Here is an 18,466-nt window from a genome sequence, read left to right as displayed (position 1 = left end):
ATGATCTCATGGTTCATGAGTTCAAGCCCTGCAATGGGGCTCTCTGCTATCAGCACAGAGCCCGCTTTGGATCCTCTGTCTCCCTCTCTCTACCCCTCCCCTGCTCTCTGTCTCTCAAAAGTAAACATTAAAAATATTTTTTTAAAATCCCCAGAATTTATTCATCCTATAATTGGAAATTTAGAGCCTTTGACCAATGTCTCCTCATCTCCCCTGCCTCCAAGCCCCTGGAAACCACCATTTTACTCTCTGTTCCTAGGAGTTCAGCTTTTTTAGATTCCACATATAAGTGAGATCATACAGTATTTGTCTTTCTCTCTGACTTATTTTACTTAGCATAATGCATGAGATGTCAATTTAAAAGTCACCTGCCAAGAACTAGCTAACTGAAGCTCTGGGATTGGACAGGGTCGCTAAAGGAGAAACTGAATAAGAAGAGAACCAAAAGAAAAAAAAAAAAAGGTACCTTGGGGAGTATCTCCAGTTAACCAGCGAAAGGAACAGAGAGGGAGGGACCAGAGAAATAGGAGGAGCCCAAATCTGCCAGATGCCACCTGATGAAAAGTTGTCCTCATCCCCAGGCTGAGATGAGGTCCATTAAATTTCCCTTCTCCTCCCATCCGCAACACGGCCTAAAACCTTCTGGCTCTCTTCCTTCCTTTCCCTACTGGACAGAGCAGAGTCTGATGTCATTAGTTCAATTAGATTTCTATCGTGTGCCTAGCCTTGTGCTAGTCATTAGGGATACAGAGCTGAGTAAAAACTTGGGGTCTGCTCTTGCGAAGCCCCTAGTCTAACAGAGAAGACCGGGGCTTGGACTAGGGTGAGGCAATCAAGTGCAAAATATAAGAAGGCCCTCACTGTCAGGGTCATACTAGTACAGGGAAGGTATTTGCACAACCCCGAGAGTGACTGCCTCCTTAAACTTTGCCTTTTAGGTGCCTCAATTGGCTTACTCTAGTCGTGACCCTGGAGAAGACTCACGTGTCAATAAAATACCAAGGTGGAATGTAATCGTTACTTATTCTCTCCCAAGAAATAGAGAGAGCCCACTGAGGTGACCTGGGAGCTCACTTCCCATGAAGAGTGAGCATAGTTTTTTTAGGCAGAGTAGATGTGTAGGGATTAGTGTGCACCAAAGGCACGGAGGTATGAGAGAACACACAGTGTCTTTAGGGAGGGGTGGTTGGGCTGCAGAAGAGGTAGAGAGGGCACAGTAAAAAGGGTGAGTAGTGGTGGGGGTGTTGCTGGGAAAATGGGAATCAGGGTGTGAAAGGCATTGGATGCCATGCCTTGCCCTGCTAAGGTAACCAACCATCTTAATTTGCCAGGGACATCCCCAGTTTGTTTGCTTTTTTTTTCTAATTTTTTAAAAGTAATCTCGGGGCGCCTGGGTGGCTCAGTCGGTTAAGCGGCCAACTTCGGCTCAGGTCATGATCTCACGGTTCGTGAGTTCGGGCCCCACATCGGGCTCTGTGCTGACAGCTCAGAGCCTGGAGCCTGTTTCAGATTCTGTCTCTCCCTCTCTCTCTCTGACCCTCCCCCATTCATGCTCTGTCTCTCTCTGTCTCAAAAGTAAATAAACATTAAAAAAAATAAAATAAAAATAAAAAAATAAAAGTAATCTCTAAGCCCAACATGGGCTTGAACTCATGACCCTGAGATCAAGAGTTGTATGCTTTACTGACTGAGCCAGCCAGGGGCCCCAGGACATTCCCAGTCTTGGCAATGAAAAGCCAGCATCCTGGGAAACCCTCTGGTGCTGGCAAAGCAGACCAGTCATTTCTCCTCCAAGTCGTGGAAAGCCATTAAGATATTTTCACAAAGAATCAGCAAGATTCAAGCTTTAAGGGGACTCCAGCGTCTCGGCATGACGTGGAGGAGGACTGGGTACTGAGGAAATCTGGGAAGCCAGTTGCAGGGAGGCAGTGGTACAGAAGTCATTATGTGCTTCACCTTTGACATCTGGCAGATGTGAGTTCCAGTTCCCTGGCTCAGCCCCTTATTTCCTAGCTGTGGGGCCTGGGCAAGTTACTTAACCTATGTAGGCCTCAGTTTCCTCTCTGTAAAATGGGGACAATAATGGTATTTAGGGGCACCTGGGTGGCTCAGCCATTTGAGTGTCCAGCTCTTGATTTCAGCTCAGGTCATGGTCTCAGGGTCATGGGATGGAGCCCCGCATTGGAATCCACACTGGGCGTGGACCCTGCTTAAGATTTTCTCTCTAGGCGGGGTGCCCGGGTGGCTCAGTCAATTAAGTGCCCGACTTTGGCTCAGGTCATGATCTCACGCTTTGTGAGTTCAAACCCCAAGTCGGGCTGTCCATTCTCAGCAGAGAGCCCACTTCAGATCCACTGTCCCCCTCCCTATGCCCCTCTGCCCTGCCCTTTGTCACTCAAAAAAAAAAAAAATAATAATAATGGTATTTACCTCAACAAGTGATGAGGATTAAAGGAGACACTTAGAAAAAAATTTTTTAATGTTTATTTTTGAGAGACAGAGTGTGAATGGGTCGAAAGGCAGAGAGAGAGGGAGACACAGAAGCCAAGGCAGGCTCCAGGCTCTGGGCTGTTAGCACACAGCCCAACATGGGGCTTGAACCCATGAACCGTGAGATCATGACCTGAGCCAAAGTCAGACGCTTAACCGACTGAGCCGCCCAGGCACCCCAAGGAGATACTGTTTACCACAGTGCCCAGCACACACTAAGCACTTAATAAATGTTAGCTTTTATTGTCCAAATGATCATTTAGGAGATAATTGCAAGGCCTGAAGGAAGGCAAGAGCACAATGGGAGTGCTGAGGAGGAGAGGGGCTTGGGAAAGTTTTGGGAAACACAATCACCGAGACCTTGTTTGTTGGCTAGCTGATTATATTTTAGCATGAATGATTTTTAGTTGGCATGAATTCTCTAGGGAATCTGCATTTTCAGACTAACTTTGGAATGAAGGGCTTTGTCTCTTGAAGGGAAGCTGGAGGAGAAACAGAAAGGGGCAAGGGGAGACTGGTGAAAAACAAAGTGTGACTTTGAGATCCCTAAGGTTAAGGCAGAGAAACAGTGGAAGTTTGAAAAGTTTATCTTGATTTAGGGGTTGGGCAGGTAGGGCTTTTTTGCTTTTGTTTTGTTTTACATTTATTTTCTTTTATTTTAAAATATTTATTTATTTATTTATTTATTTCTTGAAGAGCACAGCAGGGGAGGGGCAGAGAGAGGGGGGACAGAGGATCTGAAGTGGTTTCTGCACTGACAGGCTGACAGCAGTGAGTGAGCCTGACGTGGGGCTCGAACTCACAAACCGAGAGATTATGACCTGAGCCAAAGTCGGATGCTCAAACAACTGAGACACCCAAGTGCCCCTTAAATTTATTTTAGTGACAGACAGAGAGTACGAGCTAGGGAGAGGGGCAGAGAGAGAGGGAGAGAATCTTAAGCAGGCTGCATGTTTAGCTCATAGCCCAATGTGGTGTAAGGTGATATCTCATTGTGGTTTTGATTTGTATTTCCCTGATGATGAGCAATGTTGAGCATATTTTCATGTGTCTGTTGACCATCTGGACATCTTCTTTGGAAAAATGTCTATTCAGGTCCTTTGCCTATTTTTACTCAGAACGTTTGGGGGTTTCCTGGTGTTGAGTTCTATAAGTTCTTTATATATTTTGGATATTAACCCCTTATTGGATATATCATTTCCAAAAATATATGCACTCCTATGTTCATTGCAGCATTATTTGTAATAGTCAAGACATGGAAGCAGCCCAAATGTTCACCCACAGATGAATGGATAACGAAGATGTGTTTAACACACACACTGGAATATTACTCAGCCACAAAAAAGAATGGGATCTTGCCAGTTGCAATAGCATGGACAGACCTAGAAGGTATAATGCTAAGCGAAATAAGCCAGTCAGAGAAAGACGAATACCATGTGATTTCACTCATATGTGGAATTTAAGGAACAAAATGGATGAAAAAATAAAAAAAAGAGACAGAAAAACAGACTCTTAAATACAGAGCACAAACTGGTGGGTACCAGAAGGGAGGTAGAGGGGGAGAAGTAGATAAAGGGGATTAACAATACATTTATCTTTATGAGAATTGAAAAATGTGTATAGAATTATTGAATCACTATATTGTATACCTGAAACTAATATAACACAATGTTAATTATGCTTCAAAAAATACACACACACACACATACAACCCCAGGGGAAAAAAATAAAGTTTAATGTAAAAGTCAAAAAAAGAAAGAAAGAAAGAAGCAAGCAAGCAAGCATGTTACTTTGGTGAAACAGAATTTAGCTCAATATCTGAGAGAGTCAGTGAATACAGTTGACCCTTGAACAACACCGGTTTGAACTGCATACACAGGTCCACTTCTATGTGGATTTTTTCCCCAATAAACACAGCACAGTACTGTAATGTATTTTCTCTTCCTTATGTTTTTCTTAATAATATTCTCTTTTCTGGGGCACCTGGGTGGCTCAGTCGGTTGGACAGCCGACTTCAGCGCAAGTCATGATCTCACAGCTTGTGAGTTTGAGCCTTGCATCAGGCTCTGTGCTGACAGCTCAGAGCCTGAAGCCTGCTTCAGATTCTGTATCTCTCTCTGTGTCTTGTCCTTCCCTGCTCACACACTCTCTCTCTCTTAAAAATACATAACATTAAAATAATAACATTCTCTTTTTTTTAGCTGACTTTATTAAAAGAATACAGTACATGATACATATCACATCTAAAATATGTGTTATTCAATTATGTTATTGGTGAGGCCTCCAGTTAACAGTAGGCTCTTGGTAGTGAACTTTTTGGGAAGTCAAAAGTTATACATGGATTTTCGACAGTGCAGGGGGTCAGTGCCCCCACTCCCACATTGTTCGAGGGTCAATAGTAGTTGAAGGATGGCACAGGTAGTGAGAGAAAATAATGATAGCACATACTTGTATAGGGCTTACTACCGACTAGGCACTGTTCTAAGTGCTTTATGTATAATCATTACATCTAATCCCCACTACGACCCTGAGATACAGGTGCAATTATTATCACTGTTTTACTGATGAGGAAACTGAGATCCAGAGAGGCCAAGCAACTTGGCTAAAGTCACACGGCTAAGGAAGTGGAGCACACTCTTAATCACTATGCTATACTGACTTTCCAGAGGGGTTTCAGTTGAAATGGCAAACCATCCTGGCATGCCTGGCTGACTCAGTCAGAGGAACATGTGACTCTTCATCTTGGGGTCATGAGTTCAAGCCCCGCATTGGGTGTAGAGATTACTTAAATAAATAAACTTAAAAAGAAAGAAATGGAGAACCATCCTGTGTAAATTACCCCTTTCTCCGTGAGGTCCACTATCAGACCACTCTGCTCTTTTTTTTTTTAATTACACTCTTTTTAAAAAAATTTATTTATTTTGAGAGAGAGAGACAGAGAGAGACAGAGAGAGAGAGAGAGAGAGAGAGAGAATGAGTGGGGGAGGGTCAGAAAGGGAAAGAGAGAAAATCCCATGCAGGCTCTGTGCTGTCAGCACGGAGCCCAACTTGGGGCTCGATTTCACGAACTTTGAGATAATGACCTGAGTCAAAATCAAGAGTTGGATGCTTAAATGACCGAGCCACTCAGGCACCCTCAGGTCACTCTGCTCTTTCTTCCATAGTTCATCATCACCCTTAAGGCATCTATTTGTGCCAAGATCTGCCCTGACGTGGATCTCCTCAAGATCTTCACAGTCTGTCTATGGTAGCAGTGAATTGCCTGTAAGTCTAGTAGGGGCTAACTTTAAGACTCCTACACGTGATAGTTCAGAGCCTAGGGTCCTGCACACTTTTAGCTATGGCATATGAGACGCATCACAGACTGGCCCAAACCTACTTTGCCAGTTCCACTTCTTACTATGACCTACAACCCCATCCCACGCATTCTCTGCTCTAGTCACATTGAACACACCCTACTCTTTCAAGACTCTGAACCTTTGCCCCCGCCTATATCCACTTCCCCACTGCCCTTAATTCAACAGGCTAAGCACCTACTATGTGTTAAGGCTAGGCATGCAATTTCCACACAATTTGATAAGCACTACAATGTACTGCAGTTCAGAATGAGGGGAGGACTCATTCTCTCGGAGGGACTTGGCAGGGGACGGGGAGGGGAGAAGAGAGGTGAATCGTTCACACAGGAAATGACATTTGAACTGAGTCTTGATGATTAGGAGTCTGCCAGTCAAGGAAGGGGAAGGAAATCTAAGTCCTATGATATTCTGCATCCAAAGTGTCTCTCACGTGTGTCTCCTCTTATTCCTTCTGCCACCGTCCTGGTCCTACAGGCACCATGTGGGCTGTTGCAATAGCCCCGCAACTGGCCATTCTGCCTCTCACCCTTCCCATCCCCAGTCCGCTCTCCATGTGGCTGCCAGAGCCAGCTCCCAAACCACAAATCTGAAGGTGGCATTCCTCTACTCAAAGCCCTTAGTGGGGGGTGCCTGGGTGGCTCAGTCGGTGAAGTGTTCAACTTCAGCTCAGGTCACCATCTCGCAGTTTGTGCGTTCAAGACCCTTGTCAGGTTCTGTGCTGACAGTGGGGACCCCTGCTTGGGACACACACACTCTCTCTCTCTCTGTCCCTCCTATCTCTCTCTCTCTCTCTCTCTCAAAAAAATATTTTTTTTAAAAACAAGAAAGAGTTAAAAAAAAAAAACCTTTAGTGGTTTCCATCACTGGTGGGACAGTCTTAACCTCTTATAGTGACACACAAGGTCCATTATAAGCTGGTCATACTGTCTCTTTCCCATCTCCCCTTTAGCCAATCCTCACTTCTCCAACTCTCCACAGTAGACTATTTGTCTGACTCGAGACAACATCACATCCATACCCTTTCAGTGTTGCTTTTTAAAAAATGTTTATTTGTTTTTGAGAGAGAGAGGGAGAGAGAGAGAGAGAGAGAGACAAAGAGAGACAGAGCGTGAGCAGGGGAGGGGCAGAGAGACACACACACACAGAATCCAAAGCAGGCTCCTCTGAGCTGTCAGCACAGAGCGCGATGTGGGGCTTGAACCCACGAACTGTAAGATAATGACCTGAGTCTAAGTCAGATGCTTAACCGACTGAGCCACCCAGCCACCCCCCCTTTCAGTGTTTTTTGCCCACCTTTTCCCCCCTCCCTAGAATAACACAATCCTTTCCCCACCTGATGGGTTCAGCCTTGCCTAATCCAGAAATCCAATGGAGCCCAGCTTGGTGGACTTTTATGGCCCCTTCTGTACCATAGGTCATGTCTGCGTTTGCATATTGTAGAACCAGTAAATGGAACAAGCGTTCTCCTCTAGCTACCACTGTGTGCACCCAGGCTATCTGATTGGGTATCTGAATCAGTTCGTGGTTGCCATGCCAATTCTCTGTGGATACTGCAGCCTGCTTTGAAATCCCAACCCAGCTGGCTGGGGCCTTGACTATTCTCCTAGTGCAGCCAGCCACTCCCCTCATGCAAGAGCTGACTCTTGTCCTTGCTCCCAACTCCTAGGACCTCCACACACGGATGCCTCTAAAAGACCATAAATGTCCCTAAAAACACCAGTACCGTGAGAAAGAGTGGGTAAGAAGCTCCTGTAACTTGGCTTTTTCTGTTCCCAGATTAGATCCCTTGACTTTGCAACATGTCTTGGACTTTGCTGTTTGGACTGCTGTCCACTCTGTGGGGGAGCCAACCCTGTTATCACCAAGTTCTTCCCACTAGCCCTGGTCCAGCTGAAGCACCCTCACTCCCTCCTGGCTCACTGCAAGTTCTAGCATGCCTTCAGGCTGTGGTCTCTGTGCTTCTGACATATTATCTTCCCTCCCTTTACAGTTTATAACCAGCTTCTGAACACATCTTATTTGATTCTCACCAAAGCTCTGTGAAAGAAGAGATAGAGAAGTTATTATCAACCCTATATCGCAGATGAGGAAACAGAGACTCAGAGAGGGTAGGCCTAATGTGTCCAAGGGGATAGAGCTAATAAATGGCAAACCAGGTCTCTCTCTCTTTTAAATTTTTTTTGTTATTTATTTTTGAGAGAGAGACAGAGACAGAGACAGAGCGTGAGTGGGAGGGCAGAGAGAGAGGGAGACACAGAATCCAAAGCAGGCTCCAGGCTCTGAGCTGTCAGCACAGAGCCTGATGTGGGGCTCAAACCCAGGAACCATGAGATCGTGACCTGAGCTGAAGTCGGACGCTTAACAAACTGAGCCACCCAGGTGCCCCCAAATCAGGTCTCTTCATTGCAAAGCCCTCTTCACTACTGCGGTCACTTAGAACTTTGTGTGGCAGGTACTACGCCCACTTGCCTCCTGTTTCTCCCTTACAGACACTCTGGGGACAAGCCTCAAATAAAAAGTCAATCCTGGGTTAGCCCTACCTACCTTCTCCCCTCCCTGAAACACTGTGTATTCCAGCTTCCCTCAGGGTCCTTTGGCCCTGCTCCCATCTGGTTCACAGGACACAAGGCTAGGTGTCCTCCCTTGGGCTGTAGAGCCTGCTCATAGCTTTGTTGTCCCACCACTGCCCCCTGGAGAGGAAAGCCTCGATCTGGAGTTGGAGCCTCTTTCCAAGGGAGATTTGTAGAACCTTCTGAAGAGAAACTAGATATCTGAGGTGATGATGGATGTAGCGTTTCTTCATGTGTGTAGGGCAGGAGGTTCCTTTGTGGAACCAGGAGGAAATTTTTAAAAAGGATATCTTTTTCTTTTTTTTAAGCTTATTTATTTTTGAGAGAAAGAGAGAGCAGGAGAAAGGGGCAGAGAGAGAGGAAGAGAGAGAATCCCAGGCAGGCTCTGTACCATCAGCACGGAGCCCAGTGTGGGGCTTGAACCCATGAACCTCAAGAGTCGGACACTTAACCAACTGAGCCACCCAGGTGCCCCATGGAAATCTTTTTCTTGATGGCCTTTCGGATGGAGAAGAAATGCTCTGTGTTTGTTGTGCTCTGTTCTGGGGGCGGGGGCGGGGAACAGGGGGTGGATTTTGATAAGAAAAGGAATCTCTCCCACCTTGGGGGACCTGGGGGTGGGGGCTTGTCTTCTCACAGGATATAATGTCAGTTTCTAAAAAGAAAGGAAATTTCTTGCAAGAAAGGAAATTTCTTGTTTCTAGAGAACAATTCTGATACGATTATGCCTGATTTCCTCTTCCTTCCTTTTTTTTTATTTTCTTAAAAATTTTAAATGTTTATTTTGAGACAGAGTGAAGGCAAAGAGAGAGAGGGAGACACAGAATCCGAAGCAGGCTCCAGCCTCTGAGCTGTCAGCACACGGGGCTCAAACTCACAGACTGGGAAATCATGACCTGAGCCGAAGTCGATGCTTAACTGATCCAGCCACTCAGGTGCCCCTTCTTCCTTTCTGATGTACTTCTCACACAGAGTCAATGTACTCTGACAGGGAGGGGCAGATCTTTTTTTTTTTTTTTTTCTGTCAAGAGGTAGGGGAGCTGAGGTGAGAAACTTGCTGAGGGGGCAACTTTTACTCTGAAGAATCAGTGGTGAGGACAGTGACTCTGACGTGGGGAAAATCCTGTGAGCCCGGGGAAGCCTTTTAGGGATCCCAGAAGTCCAGAGTGCTACAGGGAGCTTAGAGATATGGTAGGCCAGCCCTTTGCTCACAAGGAAACTGAGGCTTGGGGAAAGGAATGGGTTACTCCTAAGTGACAGAACTAGAACTCGAAGCCAGCTGTGTCAAGTCCCAGGTTGGGGCTTTTCCCCTCACAGTTGACACAAGGCGGGGAGGCTACCTGCTGCTTGGGAGAGTGATGTGAGTGAGGAGACCTGGCTAGGAAATGTCTGACCTGTGTTGGAGACATCTCTGGGGTGGGAGGCATTGATTCCTGGCGTAGGGAAACAGAGGAAGAGGATCAAATTAGGGGCTATGTCTAAAGGAGAGGGGTCAACGTCACTGTGCAATCTAACGGGTGGCTTGTGGGGCATCAGTTTGCAGTGAGTGCTGAGGTTCATGGGAGGACTGGGGTGGGGGGGTGAATATTTCTCCTAGGAGTTGGGGGGAGGGGAATGTGTGCTCCCCTCTCCGACTTGCGAAATTTCTCTATCATTTCCTGTCTCTCTAGATGGAGTTGTCATTTTAATGTTTTTCTTATCAGAGGAAGGGGCCCAAGGAAACTTCTTGAGGTAATGTAAATGTTTTACAATATATTGTGGTCACATTTACAAAACTGCACGCAACTCTGAAACTGCCATAAACTATACTTAGAATGGACAAGAAAAATTAAATTAAAGGAAGGGCATAAGGGAATTTGATCCCAATGAAGCTGCTATAAAAAAAAATGGTCCCCCCCAAAAGCCAAAACAACAACAACAACAACAGGAACAACAAGGCAAGAATGGCTTGGGGTCTTGCTATTTCTGTTGCCTGTTGCTTTCTAGATCAGCAAAAAAACAAGGCCAGCTCATCTGAGGGTGGGGGGAGGTCAGAGGTTGCAGGAGAAAGAACTCGACAAACACGCAAGCCACCTCTTCATTTACTGTAAAATCCTGTTTAATGTGTAACATTTCAGGCAGAGAGAGGCCTTGAGAACCAGAGGCAAAGGTGGCCCTGACCAACCCCCACTCCAACTTATCTGCCTGTGTCTCCCTCCCCTAATTCCTCCACCCCAGATGTGTCCTGCTTTTCCTTGTGGCCGGCAAGTGCTGTTCCTCCTTCCCTCGTGGGCACTACCCTCCCTTCTCCACCCACATGTCCACGGCACCCTCCTTCCATTCCACTTTGCCCACGTCCCTCCCCACTGATGTGACTCCAGAAATAGGGTATCTGACAACACGGGGTTAAGATTAGTTTCACAATTGGAGATGCTGTCAGAGCATCCTATCTCTTGTCCCCAGCGGCCCCAGGGAGAGGGAGAGGGAAGGGAAAAGGCGGACGGACAAGAAGAGCTGCCCACACCCCCACAACCTTGAGCACTGGCCGTGGGTGGCCTCCAGCTCCCAGCCTGTTCGGCCCCTCAGACGGAAGGCCCTGGGAGGAAGGGAGATGGCAGGGCAGGAAGATGTTGATGGAACAGTCCCTAGCAGGCAGAGGCCTGCACGCCGGCAGGGGAGAAGAAGGGGCAGGCCCAGGGCAGGGTTGGGGGGGTGGGATGGGCGGTTGCCTGGTGCGTGGCATCAGCAGGCCGAGCAGCGGTCGCTCTTCTCAGCCAGCCCAGCCCCGGTGCCCGGGCTGCGGCGCAGTATGTCTTTCAGGGAGCCGTCCTGCTCACTCAGCAGCTTGTTGATCTCGTTCTGCTTGTACTCAGGTGACAGGCGGTGGCCAAAGCCTGAGCCCTTGCGGGAGGGTGGATTGGAGCGGCGCTGGGCTCGGCGGGCGCAGGCCCGGATGATGAGGTACACCACCTCGGCCACGTTGAGGATGATGCAGATGCCAGAGGCAGCCAGCATAAAGACAGTGAAGACGGTTTTCTCAGTGGGGCGGGACACGAAGCAGTCCACAGTGTTGGGGCAGGGGTAGGCCTCACACTTGACAAGCCGCACCATGGCGTAGCCCGGGTAGAGCAGATAAAAGACATACATGAAGGCGGCCTCGAACAGCAGCCGGAAGACCACGCTGATGACATAGGTCCACCACAGTGTCCCTGAGATGTGGACCTTGTGCCTCTTCACCTCCTCCAGGTGGAGGGGGTCCCCGTGACCCTCGAGTCGCAGCATTTTCTTTTCTATGTGCTGCTGGTGAGCCACGTGCATGGCTACGAGAAGAGCCGGGGTGGAGACCAGGATCAGCTGCAGAGACCACAGCCGCACGTGGGAGATGGGGAAAAAGTGGTCGTAGCAGACGCTGTTGCAGCCGGGCTGAAGGGTGTTGCAGATGAAGGAGGACTTCTCATCACCCCACACACTCTCTGCAGCCACCACCAGCACCATGATCCTGAAGATGAAGATGACCGAGAGCCATACCCGACCAATGGCAGTCGAATGCCGGTTCACGCCACTGAGCAAGGTGTACAAACCTGTCCAGTTCATCCTGCCTCATTCACACCTGCAAAACAGGAGCCACAGAGCAAGCTGGCAGAAAGCTGGGGCAGAAAAGCTGGGCACCATCACACTGCCTGACACCCCCCCCCCCCCACCCCGTCACACCTTCCAAGAGCCAGTGACAGGAAGGGAACAAGGATGGTCATCGCTTTCCTCATCACCCCATGTCCCTTGCCAGCCTCTACTCCCCCTCCTCCTCCTCCCCTTCCTCCTCCTCCTCCTCACTTGACTTAACCTCCCTGAGCCCCATCTCCCTTCTTCGCTTTCATCCAACATTCTTTCTTCTCCAGCCCCTTTCTTCGCCAGGCCCATCTTGTTCTGTCATCAGCCATCTTCTTTAGCTCCCCACCCCCCAGCTCCTTAGCTCTGGACCTGGGGCAAACCCAACAAAGCCCGTTACCTTGGGGAGCGCCTATCCCTGAGGCCACCCAGACAGGTCCCCTATGGTCTCATGTCTGTGCAGGGGGAGTGGTCCCTGGGTCCGCGCCTGCGTCCCAATTCATCGCCGCCCGGTGCTGGGGAGTCATATGCTGCTTTATACCCAGTGTCTGCACAATGGGACCTTTGTGGGGCTCTGAACAACGCCCTTTAGAATTCAGATCAAACGCCCTGACTTCCGCCCACCCTACACACAGAGCACTTGTGTCCCAGCGCCGGACACCCAGCCTGCACCCACCTGTTCTGTGCCCGCCCGGTCCATCGCCGCACCCGCCCCACAGCCCCACCAGAAGAATGGCTACGGCGGGGGGTGGGAAGAGATGGAACAAAGACAGGTGCATGTAAGAGGGGACCCAAGGGGACCAGGAGGCTCTAGGCTGAGGCCCTCCCCTGTGACTCTACTAGAAACTGAGGGTCAGCAGGATTTGTCCTAGGTTGAGATCCCCTCCAGGGTATGGGTGAGCTCTCTTAGCTCTTGAGGGGGAAAGGGAGCTCATATTTCTCAAGCCAGGGACTGTGTTAAGCTTTCTCCCCGCCCCCCCCCCCCATACATGCTCTCTTTGGACCCACTGGGCAAACCTCTAATGACTTTCCCTCAGTCTTTCCAGATGAGGAAGCTGAAGCTCAGATGAGTTAAGTAACTTACTCAAGGTCACACAGCTAAGAAGTGTTAGAATAGAATGAAACACAACAGTATCTGAAGAGGAAGTTTAGGCTCTTTCCACGGTATACTCTTTATGCTTTTATAGATGGTGTTGGCAAAAGCAAAAGCCAGCCATTAAGAATGACAACAGGGGCACCGGGTGACTCAGTTGACTTCAGCTCAGGTCATTATCTTATGGTTCATGAGTTTGAGCCCTGCATTGGGTTCTGCATTGACAGTGTGGAGCCTGCTTGGGATTCTCTCTCCCCACTTGCTCACTCTCTCCCTTTCTCTCTCTCTCTCTCTCTCAAAATAAATAAACTTTTCTTTCTTTCTTTCTTTCTTTCTTTCTTTCTTTCTTTCTTTCTTTCTTTCTTTCTTTCTTTCTTTCTTTCTTTCTTTCTTTCTTTCTTTCTTTCTTTTAAAGAACGACAACAGGGGTGCCTGGGTGGCTCAGTCTGTTAAGCATCTGACTTCAGCTCAAGTCATGATCTTATGGTTTGTGAGTTTGAGCCCCACATCCACTTCAGGCTCTATGCTATGCTGACAGCTTGGAGCCTGGAGCCTGCTTCAGATTCTGTGTGTGTGTCTCTCTCTCTGCCCTTCCCCTGCTTGTGTTGTGTCTCTCTCTCAAAAATAAATAACCATTAAAAAAATTTTTTTTTAAAAGAACGACAACAAAAGCAAGGACTAATGCGACCCATAAGATCACGAGAAGAGTGGAAGCTGTTGACCTGTGAGTACTTTCCAAGTCCAGTGTCATGGAGCAAACCCTGACCATCCATCCTGGAGCTTCCGGGAAAGGAGCCCCTGGTGGACAGGTTGGCACATGGTGAGTACAAACCAGAGGGAGAAAGCAAAAGTTAACCAAGCAAACAGAAGGTTAGAAGATGGAATAGGTAGGAGTCATACACCTTTGGGTTTGAATCCTGGTTCTTCGCCTAATACCACTGTGGGCTACTTACTGAACTTCTCTGAGCCTGCTTGCTCATCTATAAATAGGGTTAATACCCAGGGTTATTGTGAGGATCAATGAAGCAACCTTCAAAAGGTTCTCAGCTCCAGTTTTTCATAGCTGATAATCAAGGGAAGTAAGCATCTTATCAGAAAGAGAAAGCAATGTTGTTTTGAGAGAGTGGGTGGTCTGCCAGACCCATTATCCCCTTTTTCTTCCCAAGGCTGATGTTGACCTGTAGTATCTGTCCTGAGATAGAACACACTGTTCCGTGGCTGTCCTACCCCAACATCAAGTGTACATTGTAAACTCCTGGTTTCCTGAGCTTGCCAGTTGCTCTAGGGAAGAAATTCCCCTCTAGGCTTTAGGCAGGCAAAGAAGGCCTCCCTGTACCTCCTACCAGCACTTCTGCCATTAAGTTGAAAGTAGATCATGCTGGGAGCAGGGAACTGGATGTGAGGAGAGAGCACACAGGCCTGGACCTGTAGGAGATGCAGGGGGTTTCCTGCCCCCGAATGCAGGGGCAGTGGTTGTGACAGAAGGCCTGCATCCAGGTCTAGGTGCTCTTCTCTGTTGTAGGAAGGGGGGGGAAGATATTAGCCACAGAAAAGTTGGGGAAGGTGGTGAAAGAAACTAGGGGATGGAGGGATGGTCCATGGGACAGAGATTACTTCTCTGAACAAGGTTGTCTTTTTTTTCATTTAACTTTAAAAAAATGCCTTAGTAAAGAAATGCTTCATCTGGTGAGACACAGTAGGTTCACAAACAGGTGGTCATTCTTGAAAAAAATTTTTTTTAACATTTATTTATTTTTGAGAGACAGAGCACAAGTTGGGGAGGGGCAGTGAGAGGGAGGGAGGGAGACACAGAACCTGAAACAGGCCCCAACACGGGCTCGAACTCACAAACCGTGAGATCGTGACCTGAGCCGAAGTCAGATGCTTAACCGACAGAGTCATCCAGGCACCCCAACAGGTGGTCATTCTTAAGAATAACCATTTACTGGGGCGCCTGGGTGGCTTAGTCAGTTGAGCTTGATTTTGGCTCAGGTCATGATCCCAGGGTCAGGGGATCGAGCCCCGTGTCAGGCTCCGCACTGGGTGTGCTTCAGATTCTCTCTCTTTCTTCCTCTGCCCCTTTCCCTTGCTCATGCTCGCTCGCTCTCTCTCTCTCTCTCTCAAAAAAAAAAAAAAAAAAAAAGAATAACCATTTACTGAGCACCTGTTACACCAGGCCTTGCATGTGAACTACCTTATATAAACCTCACTACAACTCTGTGAGGTAGGTATTCTTTTTAATCTTCATGTCACACATGAGGAAACTGAGGTAAAGAAAGGTGAAGGGATTTGTCCAAGGGTCACATGGGTCCACGCAGTTATTATGTGACAGAACTGGGATTTTGAGCCAGGCCAAGCTGACTCCAGAGCCCATACTTTTCCCATAAGTTCTACTACCTTGGCTAGAATTATAATTTTTCTTTCTTTTTTTTATTATTATTATTTTTTTAATTTTAAGTAAGCTCCACGCCCAACGTGGGGCTGGAACTCATGACCCTGAGATCTAGAGTCATGTGCCCTACTGTTTGAGCCAGCTGGGCACCCCTATAATTTTTTTTTCTGTGAGTGTTTTTAGAACCAGGGGGATTAAAAATGGGTCTGGCTTTTATTCTCCTGTAGCTCCTTCCCTTTCCTATCAGCTGGGAACTCTTTTCCTCTCCTGCCTTCCCAGGGCTTTCCACTGCCTCCTGATCTGTTCTGTTTTCCCTTCCTTACCTTTCTTGAGCTGCCTCCTCCAACTCCAAAGCAAATGCCAGCTGTTCTCTCCTCTCTGCTCCTCAGTCAGCCTGGCCTTTCCTGGGTTTCTAGGTTCTTGTAGCTCTCCACCTCTCCTCTTCTTGCACTCTCTGGGGCATAGCCAGGAGCTCCATTTGGGGGCCCCTAAGCACCCTTGTGTGGGCACTGGGATCTCAATTTTGCTCTCCCTTTTGGATGGAGAGCTTATCCCTTATCTCAAGGGTTTCATTTTAAAACATCCAGGGGAGTGACCCGGTTTTGAAATCCAAACCGTTTTTGTGACTTTGGGTTAAAGTCCAGGTATTGATAAGCTCTGTGTGGCTCCAGGCGTGTTTTGCTCTCATGTTTAACTGGACAAGACTTCTCTGGCTATGTCAGGCCCTGGCCTTGTCCTCGGATTCAGATTTGCCCAGGCATTCGAGCACAGTTCAAAATCAGGAGATCACACTCGGTCCCTACAACAGTCCTGTAATATTATCCCCATTTTTCAGACAAGGAAGTTGAGGTTCAGAGAGGTTAAACAACTTGCCTCAAAGGCAGCTCTGCTCAATGGTAGAGTCAAGTTTCAAATTTATTTTCTCCTGACCTCAAAGCCTTTGTACATCACACCGCCTTTGATGGCCAGCATTCTGACTGAGACCAGGCCCACAACTCAAAACTTCCACTCCTTCCCACATGTGTTTGCATGTGTGGGCATGCACACACACATGCACATGCAAGTGTGCACAGCACACACGTTCATCGAGTGTGTCTCTCTCTCTTTCTGCCCCCACCTCTTCCCTGTCCCTCTTTCCAACTACAGGAAATCCTGGTGTTGTTGTTTTTTGTTTTTTTGTTTTTGTTTTTTTTTGTTCTGGAGGAGGGCCCCGGCTGGACTGGAGGAGGTTATATTCAGCCCCAGACTCCACACTTCCTCCCCCAGTTCACAAGCAGTCTGTGGCTGGGAAAGGACAAGGGGCTTTCTTTGGGAATTCTTTCTGAATCTCAGGCTGCCTTCATCAGTTTGGTGTGGTTCAGGCTAGACCTCTGTAGCTTTCTCCCTCTTCTGTTTCTCTCCCCTGCCTCCACCCTGTGGCCCCACAGCACCCGTCACTTCCCTTGTCTTCTCCACCCTGCCATATGTATTGTGTGGACACACTTGGGTCAAGGCCACTCCAGCTCATTCCAGTTTTATCCTTCTCTCTCTGCCATTGTCTTTTCATAGAACTGTTAATGTCAGCTCCCTTACTCACTGTGTGGACTACACCCTCTTACTCCTCAGTCAACTATCTGACTTCCTGTTGCTCTCCACTTGGGCTTATTATAACAGCCACCATTTATGGAATGCCTATGGTGCTCTAGAAGCACCATATGTATGTTCATTAACTCTCATCCTCATAACAAGCCTGTGAGCTGTGGCTTGCTGTCTGCAGTTCACAGATGGACCAAAGGAGGCTCAAAGAAACTAAGTAAATTATCACACAGCTGGTAAGCAAGTGCTGGAGCTCAACCTGGGACTCATGGTGACCCCTCACCAAAGTGTGGGTCCCTTCCCCATTGCTCTGTGGCATCCTCATCCATAAGTCTCTCCACTCACGCCCCTCTTGTCTGTATTCTCCTCTCCTCTCCTCCTTTTCTAAGTCTGTGCATACTGCCATGCCATTCCCAACAGCTGGAACAACTTTCAAACAGCTGGGAAGCCACCCCTCCTTTAGATCTCCAAATCATCAGTTACTCAAGCTCAGCTTGAGTCTGCCTACCCCCTCAAGAAAATGGAATCCCATGCCCCTGTATCCCAGCCCTGCTGCCTGTACCTCTGCACCTGCTAAGTGCACTGTATTCACCCAAGCGCAACCCCAGGTTGGTTGCATGCCTGGTGTACCTTCTAATCAGGGAAGGAAAATAGCACCTGGCAGTGCCCAATGGTCCCACCGAACCCTAACCCTCTGTGGCACAAAACATCTTCAAGAGACGAACTTGGCCACCTCGCACCGAGGGGACCCCTCAAGTCTTCCTGGGAATTCAGCCTTCCCTGTGAGGATGAATGGAATCCATGGCTGGGAATAAAGGGGGACAGGGGAAGCAGCTCTGAGCTTGGAAAAAGGATAAGAGTTGAAACTTAGAGAGAGAGGCTAAGCAAGCCTGGAACCTGGCAGGAAGGGCCTCACTCTGCCCAGAGGGAAGCACAGAAGGGGTCTAAGTGGCTTAGTGCTGAGGTCAAGAGAAGGCAAAGCCCGAACCTCTCCCCAGCCCCCATTTCTGCCCTCCTGTGCCACACCAGCTCCCCCTCCCCGGCCCCACCTCCCCCAGTCCCCAGCTTCCTCACCTGGCTGCTGCTGTCCTTTCCTAGGGAATGTCTGCAGGCGTGTCTGCACTGTGCTACTAGATACTGTCAGCCAAGTCCAGGGGAGGGACAAAGAGCCCAGGGCCAGAGCCAGATTATGGCCCACAGCCCAAGAGGAACCAGACAAACATTAACCAGCCCCGCCTCCTCACGCACACAATCATTAAATAAGATTGATCCCCTGAGCTCCCAATGGGTTTGGCGAGACAGATCACATAGCCTGGAGTTACTGCCCTATCCCAAGGGGAAAGAAGCATTATTGTCACCCAGATGTCCATGTTTAGTCTATCCGGGAGACTAAATGGGACCTAGG

At 48.3% G+C, this 18,466-nt stretch overlaps 1 protein-coding gene across 2 annotated transcripts; it reads right to left on the bottom strand.

The window, feature by feature from the left end:
- Window positions 1-10,492: 10,492 nt before the first annotated feature.
- Window positions 10,493-18,253, bottom strand: GJB1 (gap junction protein beta 1). 2 transcript variants are annotated; one of them, XM_043569928.1, is made up of 2 exons: window positions 18,136-18,253; window positions 10,493-12,005 (listed from the first exon to the last, which is right to left on the bottom strand). In XM_043569928.1, the coding sequence occupies exon 2, from the start codon at window positions 11,987-11,989 to the stop codon at window positions 11,138-11,140; it is 852 nt and encodes a 283-aa protein (XP_043425863.1). In that variant the 5' UTR covers window positions 11,990-12,005; window positions 18,136-18,253; the 3' UTR covers window positions 10,493-11,137. The 2 variants fall into 2 exon arrangements, with proteins under 2 accessions (XP_043425863.1, XP_043425864.1); XM_043569929.1 differs by lacking the exon at window positions 18,136-18,253 and adding an exon at window positions 12,402-12,554.
- Window positions 18,254-18,466: the final 213 nt, after the last annotated feature.

The sequence above is a fragment of the Prionailurus bengalensis genome, chromosome X, assembly GCF_016509475.1.
Source record: "Prionailurus bengalensis isolate Pbe53 chromosome X, Fcat_Pben_1.1_paternal_pri, whole genome shotgun sequence".
Lineage (NCBI taxonomy): Eukaryota > Metazoa > Chordata > Mammalia > Carnivora > Felidae > Prionailurus > Prionailurus bengalensis.
This window is presented reverse-complemented; position numbering and strand designations above follow the sequence as displayed.

Coding starts and splice junctions, on each gene's coding strand:
- GJB1 (XM_043569928.1), bottom strand. CDS start 11,989: ATGAACTGGACAGGTTTGTACACCTTGCTCAGTGGCGTGAACCGGCAT.